The sequence below is a fragment of the Macaca mulatta genome, chromosome 9 (genome assembly GCF_049350105.2).
Source record: "Macaca mulatta isolate MMU2019108-1 chromosome 9, T2T-MMU8v2.0, whole genome shotgun sequence".
Taxonomy (NCBI): domain Eukaryota; kingdom Metazoa; phylum Chordata; class Mammalia; order Primates; family Cercopithecidae; genus Macaca; species Macaca mulatta.
In genome coordinates, this window is record NC_133414.1 from 131,595,446 (window position 1) to 131,616,082 (window position 20,637).

General features: G+C 50.2%; 1 protein-coding gene across 2 annotated transcripts in view; it reads right to left on the reverse strand.

The window, feature by feature from the left end:
• Window positions 1–3,888: 3,888 nt before the first annotated feature.
• The window catches only part of RGS10 (regulator of G protein signaling 10), a 42,261-nt gene continuing 25,512 nt past the window's right edge, over window positions 3,889–20,637 (reverse strand). The window contains exons 4-5 of one of the 2 annotated variants that reach the window (NM_001261654.1): window positions 19,969–20,112; window positions 3,889–4,289 (exon numbers count right to left, since the gene is read on the reverse strand). In NM_001261654.1, the coding sequence (NP_001248583.1) occupies window positions 4,143–4,289; window positions 19,969–20,112 (291 nt within the window). In that variant the 3' untranslated portion in view covers window positions 3,889–4,142. The remainder of the gene's footprint in view (window positions 4,290–19,968; window positions 20,113–20,637) is intronic. The other variant, XM_015148166.3, reaches the window with a different exon arrangement.

Below are 20,637 nucleotides of genomic sequence, written 5' to 3' on the forward strand. Positions count from 1 at the left end.
GATCTCGGCTCACTGCAACCTCTGCCTCACAGGTTCCAGTGATTCTCCTGCCTGAGGCTCCCTAGTAGCTGGGATTACAGGTGTGTGCCACCACACCAGCTAATTTTTGTATTTTTAGTAGAGACGGAGTTTCACCATGTTGGCCAGGCTGGTCTCAAACTCCTGACCTTAGGTGATCGGCCCGCCCTGACCTCCCAAAGTGCTGAGATTACAGACGTGAGCCACTGTGCCGGGCCTCTAGCATGTCTTTTTATTCCAATGCTCACTTGGGGCCTTGCTGACACTGGAGAGACTGCCCCTACCAGGCAGGGCCCCCTAATTCCTAGAGATAGTAAACAGCTGAGTATGCCTTTAACGTGCAAAGCCATGAATCCAGAGATGTAACCCAGATGCCTCCTTGATCAGGCTGTCACACTGGAGGCCATTACCCATCTGCCTTAAGCACCCCAGAGTCTGGCCAGACAACTAGGGACAGTCCCTATACCCCAGAACCTGCTGAAATGACTCAAACCAGCCCATCTGAAGCTTGTTTACCCTGCTTGCCTTTTCCAGAGAAACCACAGTAAAGGCTCTTGCCCATGTTTTCCCCTTGGGCTGCCTCCTGACCCTGGTGCTTCCCCCACGTGGCCCTGCATGATTATCGCATGCCGCCTCTGCTTAGGAACTGTAACAAATTGTCTCTCCAATGGCAGTTGTCTCCTGACCTGCTGGCCTCATTAGGCCTGAACAGTAAGAAAACCTGTATTTTCATACATCTGTAAACCCCGCTGGAGCACAGCTCGCCACTGCTGCTTTATTGCCCCCTGAATCTTGGCACCTAGCACAGTCCCTGGCACACTGAAGACACGATTTCTTTTTTTTTTTTTTTTTTTTTTTTGAGACAGAGTTTTGCTCTGTCACCCAGGCTGGAGTGCAGCTTACTGCAACCTTTGCCTCCCGATTCAGGTGATTCTCCTGCCTCTACCTCCTGAGTAGCCGGATTACTGGCATGTGCAGTCATGCGTGGCTAGTATTTGTATTTTTAGTAGAGACAGAGTTTCACCATGTTGGCCAGGCTGGTCTCAAACTCCTGACCTCAGGTGATCCACCCACCTCGGCCTCCCAAAGTGCTGGGATTACAGGTGTGAGCCGCCACACCCAGCCAAAGACACAATTTCAACCCTAATCGATGAATGGATGGGCACAGGGATGAAAGCAAAGGGCTGGGTACAAGCAGTTGTTTGGCTATGTGGATCCCCTACACTTCAGCTTCACGTTTGCAATTGCTTCAGGACACTAAATTCTGCATATGCCTCAGTGCTGCGACTGGCATAGATGTAAGCCAGACGGAGTGGCGTGAGTTCACACTAGTAGGAGTAAGCAGTGATTAAGCTCTGAGGCTCACCACCCCGCTGCCTTTCAGCTTTTCAGGCAACTCCTAAGTGGGGGCAGGGGGAAGAATATTCCTTTAATGGCTGATCTTCTGGCTAACTCTGGCTATTTCTTTTATTCAAACTCTTAGAAAGAGATGGCCATCTCAAAGGGTCTCTGCGCCCATTGGTAAAAGGGGAAAAGTCAGAGAGCGGCTTCCTAGCCCACCTTCAGTCTCTGAGACCTGCCCACGACAGGCTCTCCAAAGGCAGCCAGTCAGGTCACCCTCAAGACTCCCTACGTCTGCAGTGGTGCAGTGGGCTGTCTCTGTATCCCTGAATAACCGAACTGCATCCGGTTAATAAACTGAAAGCTGAGCTAGAGAACCTGTGTTGTTTTTAATCTTTACTCTTTAAAAATGCATCAATCTAGCCAGGCGCAGTGGCTCACACCTGTAATCCTAGCACTTTGGAAGGCTGAGGGGGCAGATCACTTGAAGTCAGGAGTTCGAGACCAGCCTGGCCACCATGGTGAAAACCCAACTCCACTAAAAATGCAAAAATTAGCTGGCCATGGTGGTGGGTGCTGTAATCCCAGCTACTTGGGAGGCTGAGGCACAAGAATCGCTTGAACCTGGGAGGCAGAGGTTGCAGTGACCTGAGATCATGCCACCGAACTCCAGCCTGGGAGACAGAGTGACACTCCATCTCAAAAATTAAAATATAGGCCTGGTGCGGTGGTTCATGCCTGTAATCCCAGCACTTTGGGAGGCTAAGGCGGGAGGATCATGAGGTCAGTTCAAGACCAGCCTGACCAACATGGTGAAACCCCGTCTCTACTAAAAATACTAAATATACAAAAATACTATACAAAATACTATATTTACAAAGTATACAAAAATACTATACAAAATACTATATTTTTGTAAATATACAAAAATACTAAATACTAAAAATACAAAAATCAGCTGGGTGGTATGTGCCTGTAATCCCAGATACTCAGGAGGTTGAGGCAGAAGAATCGCTTTAACCCATGAGGCAGAGATTGCAGTGAGCCCAGATCGTGCCACTGCACTCCAGCCTGGGCGACAGAGCAAGACTCTGTCTCAAAAATAAATAAATAAATAAATAAATAAATAAATAATGCGCCAATCTGCTCTGCTTGACAATGAACTGAATTTCTCTGATCACAGGGCCCTTGGGTATCATTCTCAGTATCACCGTCTCCTTCCTAGGTTCTGGAAATAGGCAGAGAGAAGACAGGTGCAGAGTAGGCCTGTCTGGGAAGTACCTGAGGAGGGTGGAGAAGCCTGTGTTTGCTGTTTCTGATGAATGTCCTTGGGTTATTTAGTGCTTGGCAGTGAACGGCTCCCTGAAGGCCATCCCTTTCCCAGGCCCTGGATGGAAGGGCAGGAAACATTTGACCACAGTGTCTAGACAGCGAGGCTAGGGAATCCGGGGGGCTGCCCAAGAGCTCAGGTGGGGGACAGCCATCAGTAGGGTAACTGTGACCCAGAATAGAACCAGATTAGGGCTTATAATAGGCATTATCCCAGTCTAATTATTAAGCTCAACCCCTCTTCTCTCAGAAAAGTGTCCTAGTTTGATTGATAAACTATACAGCCACCTTCAACACTAGGGAATTTTGCAAACAGGAAAGTCTGAGTTGGGAGGCTCACACGCAACAGAAGCTGGTCACTTTGTACAAACAGAAAGGGCTTAGCAAACATCCTGGAAAAGGCCTGGTGGCAGCACCCAACCCCCTACAAATAGCACGAACAATTCACCGAAGGGAACTGAGCCTGACCTTGGCCCTGGTGGGCTCTGCTCTAAAAGTGGAGTTCCTGGGCTGGCGGGGACAGCCTGGCTCAAGCATGGCCCATTCGCAGCCTCCCCATCCAAGAAGAGCAGGCTGAAAGGCAGCATTTCTTTTTCCTGGTGAAGTCTCAAGCCAGAGTTAGTAAGTTCTGTGGGAGCAGAGAGGAAAGGATTATGATATGTCCGCGATGGGTACAGGAGAAAGGAAGAGCCCCACCAACTCCATCCTTTGCACGTACCTGTGCTACAATGCCATTCAACACCACCTTGACTCGCCAGGGGGACCCTGAACAATTTCCCACTTGTGTTTCTTTTCCTTCCTGGTTGAGATCTTGTTTCTGTCAAGATGAACTATTTATCTGCATTGCATGAAATGTCACGGGTTGTGGTCAAAACCAGGACCAACCCACACACAAGAAATAATAACCCTTTGATGACACTCACACACAAGTTTCCCAAATCTTTAGAGGCTGTCAGTGATTCATTTTCTTTTTCCAGCACTGAACGTGCTCTCGAGAAATATTTAACCCAAAAGGCGACTGGCAGACAATACCCCCAGTAGCCTGGGTTTGCCGGATCAACTCATGCTTGAGTTAATTTACTAAGTGACCTGTGGACATGCATCCACTCACCAGAGAGGTAGAGCAAACACTTACAAGGTAAAAGGTAGTGATGTGTTTCACCCTGCGGCCTTATATGAGGCTTAATTAAGCTACAAAATGCTCGACGTGTCCAGTGTTGAAGGAATCTCTGTTTTGTGAACTAAAACTTCCAAGTTATTATTATTATTTTTTTATGTTAGCTTAGCCATCATGCAAAATTTACTGGTGAAGCAGTTAATAAAACACACATATCCCATGGAAGGGTTTTGTACATTTCAGTCCTTACAAATAACAAAGCAATGATAAACCCTGCACGGTCCTGAGAGGAAGTTCCTTTGCTTCTTAAAGCTGCCAGTCCTGGCTCTTTGGGGGCTCATGTGTTATAAATTCTGGAAGCTCTTTTAGCTGCAGTTTGAGCATCAGGCGAATCTTCTTCCTCTTCCTCGGTTCGCTTGTGTTTTAAAAACAAGTCAGACTTTAAGAAGCGGCTGTAGCTGTCGTACTTCATGAGATTAAAGATCTAAGGAGGAAAAGAAAAAAGAGTCTGAAGGCTGAGGCTAATCCAGGCCATAAATCATCTCATCAGATAAGTATTGGATACCTACCATGTGCCAAAGAATACTAGTACGTGCAAAGAACACACTAAGAAAGCTCAAATAAGCCATCTGCTAGACAAGGCACATTTCCTGGAGATTTCTGGTCATTATGCAATAATCTCAATGGAATATATAGACAGTCACATGAACAAATATGCCTTTATTTTCCACGGAAATATAGATTCACACGGCACTAATTCAGACCCTTGTATCAAGAAGTCCTTCAAGACTCTCCCCTTTATTTGCCTAGATAACACAAGGATGTATTTCTCCAAGAGCTTGAGGCAGCCGGATAGAAACCATTTCTGTAGAGTCAGTGGTGTTAAAAAGATCACTGATATATCATATGATGCCAGTATTGTTAAGACTCCCAGTAAGTCTGGCATCCGAGATCTCAAAGAAACCTATTATTGTGCCAAGAGTCAAAATGAGGCATGCTCACTGCAGGGCAGGACAGTCAAACTATGATCTTAGCAAGGGAACAGGCCCCAAATAAAGAACGGAGCAGCCAGCTGCAGCAGGCCAACATCTGTGCCATCAGACAGGCTGGGGAGCACATCCCCAGAACGAAACAAGTCTAAGGTATGTCAGGTGAGCGAAGAAGACACCCGACAGAGCTGAAGTGCCCCAGATTAGAGGGCTGCCCCTGCCGGTACAGCAGACACTCAGAAGGCTGTTTTTCCTTTGGCTGCCACTGAACCTCTTCTGGGCCATGGTCCTTGTGACCAGCATTCATCTTCCCCCACTCCTACCCAATCCTGTGCCATCTGCCCTCCTCCCTTGTCCCAGGAAAGGGGCAAGGAAAGGAGAAGCACAAAGCCTTTTCCAGCTGTTGAGAAGTATGATCTCTTTCCCACCCCTCATCTTTCTCTCTCTCTCTCTCCCCCCCACCCACCCTCTCAGACCTTTCCACTTAACTTTCAGTATGCTCTGCAACTAAAAATCCACACAGTTCACCCTGGTACACGGAACAACCAAGTGGAAAGTTCCAGAGATGTCTAGAATGTCGCTGACTGCCAGACGGGGTTGTCAAGTGGATGGTAAAACCCTGACATATTTTAAGGCTGCCCTCTCCCAACACACATACACTATTTTATAAATGAAACATCTGAGGGGGCCGGGCACGGTGGCTCACACCTGTAATCTCAGCACTTTGGGAGGTGGAGGCAGGTGGATCACTTGAGGTCAGGAGTTCAAGACCAGCCTGGCCAACATGGCGAAACCCCCATCTCTACTAAAAATACAAAAATTAGCCGAGCGTGGTGGCACATGCCTGTAACCCCAGCTACTTGGGAGGCTGAGGCAGAAGAATCACTTGAACCTGGGAGGCAGAGGCTGCAGTGAGCTGAGATCACACCACTGCACTCCAGCCTGGGCAACACAGCGAGACTCTGTCTCAAAAAAATAAATAAATAAAATAAAATAAAAAATAAATAAACATCTGAGGGACTCAAAGGACTCAGAACATCCGCTTGGCAGATAGGAGGTGCTTCAGGAGGGAACTGGAACCCTCAAATTTTACACCTTCATCTTCCCAAGATGGCTTCAACCACAGCAGAACCGCCTGAGTCACTGTACTATAAACAGAGTCCACAACCCAGAGAAAGACCTGGGACTTCAGGTTTTCTTTAAACTGTTAAACTAGCGCCTGCCCATCCCCTGGTGCCCTTCTAGTCTTGCCCGAGTCCTCCAGCTGCTCAGCAAGGCCCTGCCTCCTTAAGGCCCTGTCCCATGCCACGCTAGAGCAGTCGTCTATCTTGTAGCCATCCTGGAATTCCAGGTGTGACTGTAATTTTCTGAGGTTTACAGAAAAAAAAAAAAAAATTTAATCCCAGAAAAGACAAAAATCATAGCCGGGGGTGAGGTGGGGGATGAGAAACACCATTACTCCTTCAGGGTGTCCCACCAAGGTGCTAAGCAAGCGCCACCATTTGCCTTATTCAGCCCTTCCGAGCACAAGAGCCCCCAAGGGAAACTTTTCGAGGCTTACCTAGTTCAAAGTTTGCAATGAACGCTCAAATGTGACTAATGAAACCAGTGGCACCAGGGTCCCGGCTGGCACCCGGCCTCAGTCCTGTGCCCACTCCCACCCCAGGTCCACGCAGACGGGACCCGCCACTCTGAGCAGGATGCGGTGCGACCCAGGCGTCTCGTGTGAAGTCTTTGCGCGTGGGAGAGGAACATCCTGTTTGCCTGTAGTGGCTCTGAGGCTCAGACTTCAAAGTAGAGAAGAAAAAAGGCTGGCGTTGGGGGCACCCAGGGCAGAGGAGGAGGGGGAGGGGAGGAGGCTGCTTCAGCTGGGAGGAAGCTCAGGGACTGCCCTGGGCTGGCAGGACTCGACCCTGAGATCCGGAGGCTGCCAGCAAGCTTGAGGGGAGGGGGCTGCAAACTATTTATTAAGAGCATAAGGGCCACTCCCTACTGGCACAGGTGTGAAATGCTCTACAAGTACAGAAGTCCCTCAGGCAGAGGTTTCCTCCTCTGAGAGCTCTCGCCCATCTCCCACGCTGCTGCAGTGACTGGGAGGCAGCTGTGACCGCTGGACCCAGACAGGCTGGAGAAAGAGAGGATGTCACCCCCAAAGCCTTCATGTGCCTGGGCTGTGGGAAGCCTGATTGCTCTACATGGGGTGTGCAGGCAGACTTCTGACTGCCACCGGCCAAGGACCCCCTGGGCCTGGCTCAGGAGCACGCAGTAACAGGGTGCTCCTGGGACGGGGCTCAGCAAAGGTGACTTAGAGGATGGAGAATGCAACTAAGGCCGGGCGCAGTGGCTCATGCCTGAAACCCCAGTGCTCTGGGAGGCTGAGGCGGGGGATAGCTAAATCCTGTCTCTACTAAAACTATAAAAATTAGCAGGGCTTGGTGGCACCCACCTGCAGTCCCAGCTACCAGAGCCTCATCTGTCATAGGGAAAAGAGCTGTAACTGGGGTCCAGTAAATGTTTACCACTGACTGAACAGAAACCGTTCGCTGCGCAGCAGCAGAGGCTGGGGAACTGAACCCGGCTAGCACCCGGCCGCTGTGCCCTCCAGCCCCGCGCTGGGCAGCGTGTGGGCATTCTTTCCTTCAGTCCTCCCTCCAGCGCTCTGAAGACCCTGATTTGACAGAGGAGGAAACGAGGGGCTTAGGGGTTCCTCACAGTTCCGGAGGCTAGAAGTCCGAGGTCAAGATGCCGTCAGGGTTGGTTTCTCCTGAGGCCGCTCTCCTTGGCTTGCAGACCACACCTTCTCCCTGCGTCTTCACGGGGTCTCCCCAGTGCATGTGTATCCTTCCCTCCTCTTCTTACAAGGACACCAGTCAGACTGGATTAGGGCCCACCTCAATGTCCTCGTTTAATGTTAATTACCCCTTTAAAGGTCTATCTCCAAATAAAGTCACATTCTGGGGATTAGGACTTCAACATATGAATTAGGGAGGGGAGCACAGGTCAGCTCATAACAATGAGCAAAAGAGACGGGTGGGAGGCCAGCCCGGGCAGGCTCTGGAGCCCCTACTCCCGACCATGAGGCCATCTGCCACTCGCATGGCAGGACAATAAAAACGAGGGCTGCAAAGAGAGCAACATGGAAAACTGCCCGTGAATGTTAAATGACTGATGCTAAATTTTAAAAACACACCCTGTCTAAAAACAATGATCCCAAATATGTTCTTTTTTGTTGTTGCTGTTTGTTTTTTTGAGATAGAGTCCCACTCTGTCATCCAGGCTGGAGTGCAGTGGCGCGATCTCGGCTCACTGCAACCTCCGCCTCCCGGGTTCAAGCGATTCTCCCACTTCTGCCTCCTGAGTAGCTGTGATTACAGGCGTGCGCCACCATACCCAGCTAAGTAGAGACAGGTTTTCACCATGTCGACCAGGCTGGTCTCAAACTCCTGAACTCAGGTGATCCACCCTCCTAGGCCTCCCAAAGTGCTGGGATTACAGGCGTGAGCCACCGCACCTGGCTCCAAATACATTCTTTAAGAGTGTATCCATGTGTCTAAGTGAGAAACAAATGTCCCTAAAGGTCAGTAGTGGAGTAAGTGGTGCTCCCCTAAACTTACGTTCACCTGGAATCTCAGAATTGACCTCATTTGAAAAGAGGGTTGGAAAAGGGTCTCAAAATGAAATCACACTGCATTTAGCGTAGGCCCTAAATCCAAGTACTGGGTGTCCTCATCAGAAGAGGAGGGGACACAGAGAGACACACCGAGGGAAGAAGGCATGTGAAGGCAGAGGCAGACATTGGTGATGCAGCCATGCGCCAAGCTGCGCTAAGGAGTGCCAGCAGCCACCAGCAGTCTGGAAGCTGAAGGGGCAAGGAAGTACCCCTAACATCCCCCCGCCACCGCCCACCAGAGCCTTTTGGAGAACAGGGCCCTGCCAACACCGTGATGTCAGATTTTCAATGTTTCTGCTGAGCGAATGCGTTTCTGCTGTTTGAAGCCACTTGGCCTGGGGTCATTGCTTACGACAGCCCAAGGAGGCTCATCGAGTCCTCTTTTTGATTTTACCTCACCCCTGCTCAAACACATAAAATGAGATGGGCCTAGGGGTCCCAGACAGTTCCAACAAGCAGGGCTCCCCGAGGGGGAGAAATGACCTCACCAGGGCTGGACTGTGATGGGCACCTGAACAACATGATCGGACTCCTTAAGTGTCCATAAGGAAGAGAAAGAAGAAAATGGAGCCATCTGGGCTAAGCGGGAGGCTGCAGGTGACTGGAAGACACGGCAGCAGAGCTGAGGCAGCCATCCGTCCAATGAGCAGCTGCTGGTGAAGCGGAAAACTCAAGTTGGCAGCTGAGCTGCATTCTGTATCTTTTTTTTTTTCTTTTTTTGGCCAAGACAGCTGCGGCTTAGCAAGGTTTGGGGTTTTGGCAGCCCCACATCTGCGAGCTGCACGCCTGGACTGTAAACTGTTTAGCATCGTTGCCTTGGGATCCAATCCTACAGGCCGCTGGAAGTGAGGTTCGGACAAAAACGAGGAGGGAGGCTTCCTGCAGATGTGCAGCTCTGTACAACGGTCCCACAAAACCAGGTCTTTATATCGCCAAACCACCTCCTCTCCAGATCCCAGACGTGGCCATGACCAAGCAGGATTTGCCTTCCGGAAAGAAAAATATCCACGCAGTGCTCCAACTTCAGACTGTTCAAAATGTGCCGCTCCAGGAAAGGACGTCGCCCTGACGCACACTCAGCTGTGTAGAAACGAGGAGCTCAACCAGCCTTGGAGGCCCCTCTGTGAATGTTGCGTCTGTCTCCATTCATTGCATTTCAAGCCTAATAAATATTTTAACACTTCTCAGAAGACACGTACAGAAGACCTAAACAAAACACGCATCCTCTCTTCTCTTCAAAACCCTCCGCCATGTTATTTCAGGCATGAGAAGAAAACATCATTCCTTAAGGCAATGCAAGTTTAGTTAGTGGGATATCATATTTGCTTTAAGAACTTGGTTTCGTTTTTACAGGAAAATGGCTGAAGGAAGGTGGAAGCACCGCCGTCTCTGAATTGCGGCTCTAGAAGGCGTCCTCTCTCCACGCACATGGACTACAGACGGGCTTGTGTACCCATGCGAGGAGACACAAAGGGAGAAAAAAGGAAGCTCCTGTCCCTCCAGCCCTCAGAAGTGGCTGGGCATTGACAAGGCTGTTGGGGCAAGGCGCAAACAGGCGTGTACCCACCCCCTCAAGTAAAGACCACCTCCCTTTCAAGTGGGAACGGGCTGCACCCAGGAGGAGGTCTGAGGGCAGCTGGCAGAGAGCAGATGAGCAGACGAAGCAGCTCAAGTCAGCCCTTGCCCCAGAGCGCCAGGACAGGCCACACAGAAGGTTCCATTGTCTTGCATGGCGCTCCAGCTTCATAGACAGACCAGCCAGAGATGACAGTGTGCCAGGGGTGGGACTGGAAATCCAGAAGGAGTCTGGACACAACAGGATCAGAGAGACCTTGCTTGGATGAAATCCCCTCCCAAGCTCACGGGTTCAGTGCCCTCACACGTGTGGAGCCGATTGTTCGCTTTTTTCTGCAGTCCATAGGACTCATATTCCAGGCCCAAATGACACGACTCACTTTCTGCTGGGGGTGAAGGCATTTTAATTTTGCCTTTTGCCATCAGAAGGGGAGTTGAATGCTCCACTGAGTGCCACTCTCCCCTCTTCTTCCCCCAAATACCCTTTTTTTTTTTTTTTTTTTCTGAGACGGAGTCTTACTCTGTGGCCAGGCTGGAGTGCAGTGGCGTGACCTCGGCTTACTGCAACTTCCGACTCCCTGATTCAAGCAACCCTCCTGCCTCAGCCCCCCAGGTAGCTGGGATTACAAGCATGTGCCACTACACCCAGTTAATTTTTGTATTTTTAGTAGAGATGGGGTTTCACCACGTTGGCCGGGATGGTCTCAATCTCCTGACCTCATCATCCTCCCACCTCAGCCACGCAAAGTGCTGGGATTACAAGCGTGAGCCACCGTGCCCAGCACCAAATACCATTTTAAAGTTGCAAGAAACATCTCAAAGTATCTCGAATACTGCCCTTCCCGCCGTGACCCTCGCGAGGCAGATGGCTATGGTGTACGCAGACAGCCAACCTCCCTTCCGTTTGAATAAAAAACCACACCTGCCTTTTCTGGCGGAGCATGCTGGAAAATACTCATTTCTGCCCTGCGTTTGATCTTTTGGAGCACATGTCACCTGGCACCCATAAGACTGACACATCCTAAGTCCCTTGCTCTGGCCACCACCACAGCCTCTGCCACCACACAGGAGAGGGGACCAGGGTCATGCAGGGGCACTCAGGCCCAGGTCCCATGTGGAGAAATAATAGAGCCGGGTAGAGAATGGGCCCCCAAATGTCCGCCACAGGCCGGACAGCCCCTCTCACCCTCCCAGGCCCTCAATAGCTGGTCCACCCCTCTTACTTATGTTGAAAAAGGAAGCATTTCTCACCTCTTACTTTCTGGGGAAACTCAAAAGAAACTGCATTGCTAAAAAGGGACCCCATTCATAGCTCCTTTCTCTGTCAAGGATGTGGCTGGGAGCACTGGCATCTCACCCAAGCCTTTTCCTTTTTTTTTTTTTTTTTTTTTTGAGACAGAGTTTCACTCTGTCGCCCAGGCTGGAGTGGAGTGGCGTGATCTCAGCTCACTGCAACCTCTGCCTTCTAGGTACAATCGATTCTCCTGCCCCACCCTCCCAAGTAGCTGGGATTTTAGGCACATGCAACCGTGCGCAGCTAATTTTTGTATTTTTAGTGGAGACGGGGTTTCACCACATTGGCCAGGCTGGTCTCAAACTCCTGACCTCAGGTGATCCACCCACCTCAGCCTCCCAAAGTGCTGGTTTTCCATTTTTTTTTGTAAGCACCAAAGGTTAAGGACTTCTTTTTGAGTGGAGAAGTCTACCTCATCTCTGCTTTTCCAGGCTAGAGTTTAGCACCAGACCCAAAGCCCGGGGAAGGCATCCTAATAGACGCAAAATCTGCTTATTTATTTATTTATTTATTTATTTATGTATTTATTTATTTTGAGATGGAGTTTCACTCTCGTCACCCAGGCTGGAGTGCAATGGCATGGTCTCGGCTCACTGCAACCTCCGCCTCCTGGGTTCAAGCGATTCTCCTGCCTCAGCCTCCTGAGTAGCTGAGATTACAGGTGTGCGCCACCACGCCCAGCTAATTTTTTTGTATTATTCATAGAGACGAGGTTTCACCATATTGGCCAGGCTAGTCTCGAACTCCTGACCTCAGCTGATCCACCTGCCTCGGCCTCCCAAAGTGCTGGGATTATAGGCGTGAGCCACTGCGCCCGGCCCAAAATCTGCTTTTAAGTGTAGGCATGGAGACCCGTGATATTCATGGAAGAAGAATGAGCACCCCACTCCCCCAAACCCATGCCCTTCTCTTCCATGGACTGAGAAAACCACGAAGCTGCCATGTGCAATGATCTGGACCTTTCTATCTTCATCAAGCTCATGGCTGTTCCAGACCATGCTGTGCTATAGAACTTAAACCAAAGGCTTCTGAGCAAGAAAGATGTGTAAACTGGGGCTAAGAAATGTGCCAGAGGAGAATTTTGTTTTAAATCTTTCATATGGAACAACTGTAAGTCACTGAGCAGACTGCAATGTGTTCCATTCTTCAGTGTTTGAGTAGAGCCTGAAAGGATCAATGATGTCATCGATTTCCCGCTGGGGAGAGAGAGGGAGGGGCAGCACTGGGGGATCCTAACTTTTCACTTCATACCCTCCTGGATACATGAATTTTTTTTATCTTAACAATGAGCATGTACTAATTTAACAATTTAAGATAATTTTGAGCCAGACACTGTGATTCACGCCTGTAATCACAGCAGCACTTTAGGAGGCCAAGGCTGGAGGATTGCTTGAGCCCAGGAGTTCAAGACCGGCCTGGGCAACATAGTAAGACCCCACCCCTAGAAAAGTATATTTTAAAAATTAGCCAAGCGTGGTGGCACACGCCTATAGTCCCAGCTACTCGGCAGTCTGAGGTTAGAGGATGGCTTGAGCCTGGGAGGTCAAGGCTACAGTGAGCCATGATGGTGCCACTGTATTCCAGCCTGGATGACAGGGGGAGCCCCAGCATAAAAAAAAATTAAAATAGGCAGGGCACAGAGGTTCATGCCTGTAATCCCAGCACTTTGGGAGGCTGAGGTGGGCACATCACTTGAGGTCAGTTCATGAATACCCCCGCTTCACAAATGAGAAAAGCTAGGCACAGAGAGGGAGCAAGTCTTGCCCGCAATCTCACAGTAACTAAATTCTAAAGTGAAAGAAGGCTGGGCACAGTAGCTTATGCCTCCAATCCCAACACTTTGGGAGGCCAAGACGGGAGGATTGCTTGAGGCCAGGAGTTTGAGACCAGCCTGGACAACATAGTGAGACCCCATCTTTACAAAAAATAAAAATAAAAAAATAGCCGAGCCTGGTGACACTCGCCTGCAGTATCAGCTACTTGGGAGGCTGAGGTGGGAGGATTGCTTGAGCCCAGGAGGTCAAGGCTGCAGTGAGCCAAGATCACACCACTGTACTCCAGCCTGGGTGACAGAGTGAGACCCTGACTCAAAAAAATAAATAAATAAAGTCAAACAAGTTGGGGTAGGGGCAGCAGGGGGAGTCAGATCTAAGGAAGTAAGATTGTGGTTATCAGAGAGTGACTCTTTAACACCAGGGCATTGAACGCTCACAGCTCAGAGAGGTAGCAGAGGATTTGCCCAAAGCGCCATGTTACAGATGAGGACTCGGAAGCCACAGTAAGAAACAGAACCCTCCTGGGGTCAGACAGAGGCAAGGCTGGGCTAGAATCCCCCACTTCTGCCTCTGGTGCTCAGGGCCAAGCTCATGCACTGTCATAACGGTAATGAATCTGGCAGCCCCATATCCTGCGAGTATTGGACAGGGGGAGAGGGGGAAGGGGAAAGTGGGGAGGGGCAGAGGTCAGGCCACTTCCACCCACCACACAAATGGTGAGCCAAGGTCAGGAGGTCAGGGTTTCACAGCTGACTTTCTAGTAACAGAGCTGTCTCTGCACTGAGCCATCCACCTTCTCTTGCCCAGCTGGTGTGGAACAGGCACAGCCCTGAGCTAGGGACCTGAGCCAAGGTGCTCAGGCTCTAAGAGGTCCAAGACTTACCAGCCTAACCAGCACATTCTATAAACAGCCACTGTTCACATCCCTGCAATTAAACTGTCTGCCACAGCCTCGGGGCCTGACCCAGCCAGTCCCTCCCAACTGAGCTTCCACCACCCCCTCATTTGCTGCATTCCGATGACAACGCTGACCCCCAACGCACCTGCTGCCCCTGCCTGGGGGCCTTTGCGCTTGCCTCTCCTTGGAAGGTCCTGGCTCCCAGGTCCTCTCATCCAGATCCCGCTTGCCATTCAGGTCCCAGTCGCCTCTCCAGGGAGCCCTCCTTGAGTACCGACCCTAGCAGGCCCCTCCCAGTCCCTCTCAGCCCATCCCCTGCTGCATTTCCTTCTTAGCATTGATCTTTCTCTGCCCTCCTTGGTGGGGCGGATGCTGATTTCCCTGTTGTACACACAGTTCCTAGCACAGTCCCTGGTACAGAGTAGGGCCTCAATTCATAATTGTAGCATAAAGGAATGAATAAAACAACAAATCCACAAACCAGCAGACCAACCAGGACTGAATCAGATCTCCCAAGAACAGATGTTTTTGTTTGTTTGTTTTTTGAGATGGAGTCTCACTCTGTCGCCCAGGCTGGAGTGCAGTGGTGCAATCTCGGTTCACTGCAAGCTCCGCCTCCCGGGTTCACGCCATTCTCCTGCCTCAGCCTCCCGAGTAGCTGGGACTACAGGCGCCCGCCACCACTCCGGCTAATTTTTTGTATTTTTAGTAGAGACGGGGTTTCACTGTGTTAGCCAGGATGGTCTGGATCTCCTGACCTCGTGATCTGCCCAACTTGGTCTCCCAAAGTGCTGCGATTACAGGCAGGAGCCACCATGCCCGGCCGGAATAGATGTTTTTAAAGAAGAAAACACACTGTGAGGAACTGCAATTCCCTGAAGAATTTTTTTGTACGGTAGCCCCCTTCCTTCCTGCTTCCTCCAACCTAAATTCATCCAACAGCAGCCTCTGACTCTAGGCTAACGTACTAGGGAAATACCCACAGTACCACCTTGTGCCTCTCCTGGCTTTGCCACCAAAGGGCTGGGCACACCAAGCTTGCAGAACTGAATTAAATCAGAGAACCATCTTGCCGCTTACATGAATTTCCCAGGTAGCAGTTTTAAGCCCCTCAAGCTTCTCTTAAGATGCCTTTGGCTGGACACAGTAGCTCACACCTGTAATCTCAGTAGTTTGGGAGGCCGAGGCGGGTGGATCACTTGAGGCCAGGAGTTTGAGACCAACCTGGCCAACATGGTGAGATGCCATCTCTACTAAAAATACAAAAATTAGCCTAGCCTGGTGGCACACGCCTGTAATCCCAGCTACCAAGGAGGCTGAGGCAGGAGAATCACTTGAACCCGGGAGGCGGAGGCTGCAGTGAGCAGAGATGGCACCACTGTACTACAGCCTGGGTGACAGAACGAGACTATGTCTCCAAAAAAAAATGTTTGTGATGAAGTGCTCATTAAAATGAATAATGCATTCTTCACATAATACGCTAACCTCAATTTAACTTCTACTGGATGGTTTGGGGTCACCAGGCTCACTTATCATGTCACTGTCCAAAAGCACAGGGATGCCCATGGTGTGGCGTGTGGCATTGGAGGTCCCCACGCCCAGGGTCTCAGGCCTCGATGCCATGCTTGTGCTCAGTGTCATTTCTATGTCCTCCCTAGCTGTCAGTGGTCACCTCTTGCTGCTCATCACTCCATAGTCTGTACCACAACTTCAAATCTGCTATGAACCGAAAAACCTGTTAGAACTGTGTGCAAAGCAAGAATAAACAGGACCTGACTGAAAACTCTTGAAGCTCTCCTTTAAACAGGGTGCATGGGAGTGGGCTCATCCAGCCTGGGGCTCAGGGAAGATTTTCCCGTCCTTCTAGGTTCCAGCTGTGCCCTACAAAGTCAGAGCTGCCCTCCGCCCGACACGCACGTGGTGATGAGGAGCTAAGTCCGGGGGCGGGGCTGCGGTGCTGAACACACGGAAAGCGGCTGCTCTGGGGCTCCACCATGAAGCCCAGCAGCGCTCAGCAAAGCCAAAGCCGCGGGAGAGGCTTTTGAAAGTTCCGTGAAATCCTGTGGCTCCAAACATGTTCCCCTCAGCTTCAATCTCCTTCGCTTAGGAAAACAGAGCTCTCAAGGGAGCCTTTGCAAGAAACAAACCGGGGCTAGTGCTGAGCACTCATTTTGACAGTTACAGCAAGGACCCGGAGAGAGAGTTTTCAAAGCAAAATGGAACCCAGGGGCCCTTCACCTGGAGACTCACTGTGAAATCGGCTCTGATTCCAAATACCTTGTTTTCACCCAGTTATGCCTTAGGAGGAAAGGTCGTGGCTCTTTCTCTCTATCCAATTAAAACACTCTTTTGCTTTTTTTTTTTTTTTGAGATGGAGTCTCACTCTGTTGCCCAGGCTGGAGTGCAGTGGCACTATCTCGGCTCAGTGCAGCCTCAGCCTCCCAGGCTCAAGCAATTCTCCTGCCTCAGCCTCCCGAGTAGATAGGATTACAGGCGCCCAACACCACGCCTGGCTAATTTTTGTATTTTTAGCAGAGAGGGGGTTTCACCATGTTGTCCAGGCTGGTCTGGAACTCCTGACTGTAGGTGATCCACCCGCCTTGGCCTCCCAAAGTGCTGGGATTACAGGCATGAGCGACTGAGCCCAGCCTTCCAAGAAAAGGTTTTTAACAACAGAGTATAACAGTACTTGCTTTACATTCAAGAGTTTGGACTGCACATCTGTTTGGTGTGCATAAACACATACATTATTATTACATTTATTAGGCCACATCTGTTAGGGGCATGTGCATACATTTACTTACAGAAAAAAAGATGGAAAATCTACAGATCAAATGCTATTTTGTGGTTATCTCCAAGTGTGCAATCATGCAATAAAGAAATGATTTCTTCTTTATATTTTTGTTTTCCAAGTTTTTTTTCTTGAGCATGCGTGATGCTTACAGTTGGATAAAAATTATTATTATTATTATTATTTTTTTTTTTTTTTTTTTTTTTTTTTGAGACGGAGTCTTGCTCTGTCACCCAGGCTGGAGTGCAGTGGCCGGATCTCAGCTCACTGCAAGCTCTGCCTCCCGGGTTTACGCCGTTCTCCTGCCTCAGCCTCCCGAGTAGCTGGGACTACAGGCGCCCGCCACCTCGCCCGGCTAGTTTTTTTGTATTTTTTAGTAGAGACGGGGTTTCACCGTGTTAGCTGGGATCGTCTCTCGATCTCCTGGCCTCGTGATCCGCCCGTCTCGGCCTCCCAAAGTGCTGGGATTACAGGCTTGAGCCACCGCGCCCGGCCGGATAAAAATTATTTTTAAAAATTTTTCTGAGGCTGGGCGTGGTGGCTCTTGCCCGTGATCCCAACACTTTGGGAGGCCGAGGCTGGAGAATCGCCTGAGCTCAGGAGTTCAAGAACAGCCTGGGCAATATAACGAGAGCTCATCTCTACAAAAAAAATACAAAAATTAGCTGGGAATGGTGGCGCACACCTGTGGTCCCAGCTACTTGGGAGGCTGAGGTGGGAGGATCACTTGAGCCTGGGAGGCCAAGGTTGCAGTGAGCCGTGTTCATGCCACTGTGCTCCAACCTGGGCAACAGAGGGACACCTTGTCTCAAAAATAAATAAATAAATAAATAAATAAATAAAATTCTTTGTCATTAAAAAAAGAAAAAAAAAACAATCAGCCTCTGTCCCCTGTGTTTCTTCCTTTCTGTGCTGGCTAAGCCTCCCGCTGAATGAGTCGAAGGGGCATGCCTAGTCATAAGGTCCAGCTCCATTCTGAGCTGTTGGGCAGGTGAGCCGGATCTCAGAGCCTGCAGTGCTACCACATGGAGTCAGAACTCTCCCATTCCTCATCCTACCTTGGCTCCCGCAGTCCTGGGAAGTCAGATGACCTGCATTCACAAAGCCTTTCCAATCCCTCCGCTCCAGGGGCCTCTCCGAGCTTTGAGAGACATCAAGAGGCTGCCCAGGAGCCTGGCAGAGCAACACAGACCACGGGGGTCACAGGGGAGCATGGTCTTTGAAGGCAGATGGACTAGAAGGAATCTGGCTTCCAGCACTTTCTGCTCCCTGCATGACTTAATGGTAACAAACCACTTAATCTCCCTGAACCTTGCTTTTCTCATCAGCAAAATGAGAATAATAATACTCACTGGAGATAAAATGAGACAGTACACACCAAGTGTGGCATCAGGCTCAAATGGGCAATCCTAAATGGTAGTTAGGGCCAGGCATGGTAGCTCACGCCTGTAATCCCAGCACTTTGGGAGGCCGAGGCGGGTGGATCACTTGAGGCCAGGAGTTCGGGACCAGCCTAGTCAACACGGTGAAACCCCATCCCTACTAAAAATACAAAAAATTAGCCGGGCGTGGTGGTATAGGCCTATAATCCCAGCTGGTAGGGAGGCTGAGGCAGGAGAATCGCTTGAACTCAGGAGGCGGATGTGGCAGTGAGCTGAGATGGAGTCACTGCACTCCAGCCTGGGCCACAGAGTGAGACTTCATCTCAAAAAAACAACAACAACAACAACAACAAAACCCAGAAAGTCCAGGTGCAGTGGCTCACACTGGTAATCCTAGTACTTTGGGAGGCTAAGGTGGGTGGATCGCTTGAGGTCAGGATTTCGAGACCAGCCTGGCCAACATGGTGAAACCCTGTCTCTATTAAAAATATAAAAATTAGCCGGGCATGGTGGCGGGCACCTGTAATTCCAGCTACTCAGGAGGCTGAGGCAAGAGAATCGCCTGAACCTGGGAGGCGGAGATTGCAGTGAACCAAGGTCGAGCCATTGCACTCCATCCTGGGAGACAGAGTAAGACTCGGTCTAAAAAAAATAATGCCGGGCACGGTGGCTCACGCCTGTAATCCCAGCACTTTGGGAGGCCAAGGTGGGCGGATCATGAGGTCAGGAAATCGAGACCATCCTGACTAACACGGTGAAACCCTGTCTCTACTAAAAATACAAAAAGATTAGCTGGGTGTGGTGGCGGGCGCTTGTAGTCCCAGCTACTCGGGAGGCTGAGGCAGGAGAATGGCATGAATCCGGGAGGCGGAGCTTGCAGTGAGCGGAGATTGTGCCACTGCACTCCAGCCTGGGCGACAGAGTGAGACTTTGTCTCCAAAAAAAAGGAACAAAAACAAAACCAAAAACGAAATGGTACTTAGTGCTGTCATTATTGAGAATACCGAGAGCACGGTGGTCTGTACAGGTTCTCAACCCTGGCTGCACTTTAGAGTGTCTTAGGGAGCTTTGAAAAGATTCTGAGGACTAGGCTGGGGTCAATATCCCCATATGGCTACAGTCACAAAAACTGCCTTTTCACCATACATTCCACTCCCTTTGCCACCGCAAATCAACGCCCATGCATCCTTCCTACTGGCTCAAAGTCACCACTTCCAGGAGGCCCACTGCAAGTCTCCTTTAATAGCCAAATGTGAATCAGAATTCACATAGAATATGCTGCCCGATGCTAACCTTTTCATTATGACTCGGGCTACATGACGAACTATTAATAGCTTACAGTATGGGGCCACTAAAAGTATGTGGCGGTGTCTGGATATTTGCACAGAAACAGCCTGTTTCTCCTGCCACTTTGAGTTCTCCTGCTTGCTTTCTGGAGTTTTCCATCTATTCTTACCTTCAGCAATTATAGGTTGCTTTCTCAGTACAGGCTCCTCAAATAGCTCCAGTCCCCGCTCTAATCTGGATAGAGAAGGCAGATAAACCTGCCGGTCCAAACTGTGTGTAGACCAAGAGTAAACAGGCCTGGGGAGACTCCTGTGGGGCAAATCTCGAGCTTAGAATTCCAGTCCCCACTGTCCCCAACCATGGCCCCTCAGTGTACCTCGGTCTGCCCGGCCAGATGAGATGGTTTCCCGGGAGTCTAACATTCGGTGTTTCACTAAATTCTTCCAGGCCTGGAATTAATGTAGGTTTTCAAATCAAGGCGCAGGCAGGGAAGTCAGGTTACCTGGTCCTGGAGTTTCTGGAACATCAGAGGGTGCGGTTCTTCCAGGATCTTCTCGTTGAGCCGAGACTGCCCCTCCACGTTGACCTGTGATGAGGCCTTGCTGGACAGAAAGGTCATGTAGATCTCCTTTGCCTTTTCCTGCATCTGGAGGAGACAGATGGGGCCTGTGTGCTATCTGCACACACAGCCTTCCCAGCCTGAGCCTTGCTCTCCCCTCCAGCCAGGCCCACGGGAGCTGCTGTGGCAAGAGAAAGGCACCCCCCACAGCCCGGGGGCTCTCAGGCCACTCCAGAGATAATTTCTATATAGGAGAACTTGCACTGCCAAGCCCCTACCCCGCAGCCACATCTCCTGGAACAAAATTGCTGCATTAACCATCCAGAAGCCATGACAGAAAGAATCCTGGCCCGCAGAGAGCACTCAGTACCATTTACAACCATCCTGTGGCCGGGCACAGTGGCTCACGCCTGTAATCCCAGCACTTTGGGAAGCCAAGGCAGGTGGATCACCTGGGGTCAGGAGTTCGAGACCAGCCTGGCTAACATGGTGAAACCCCATCTCTACTAAAAACACAAAAATTAGCCAGGCATGGTGGTGCATACCTGTAATCCCAGCTACTTGGGAGGCTGAGGCAGGAGAATAGCTTGAACCCAGGAGACAGAGGTTGCA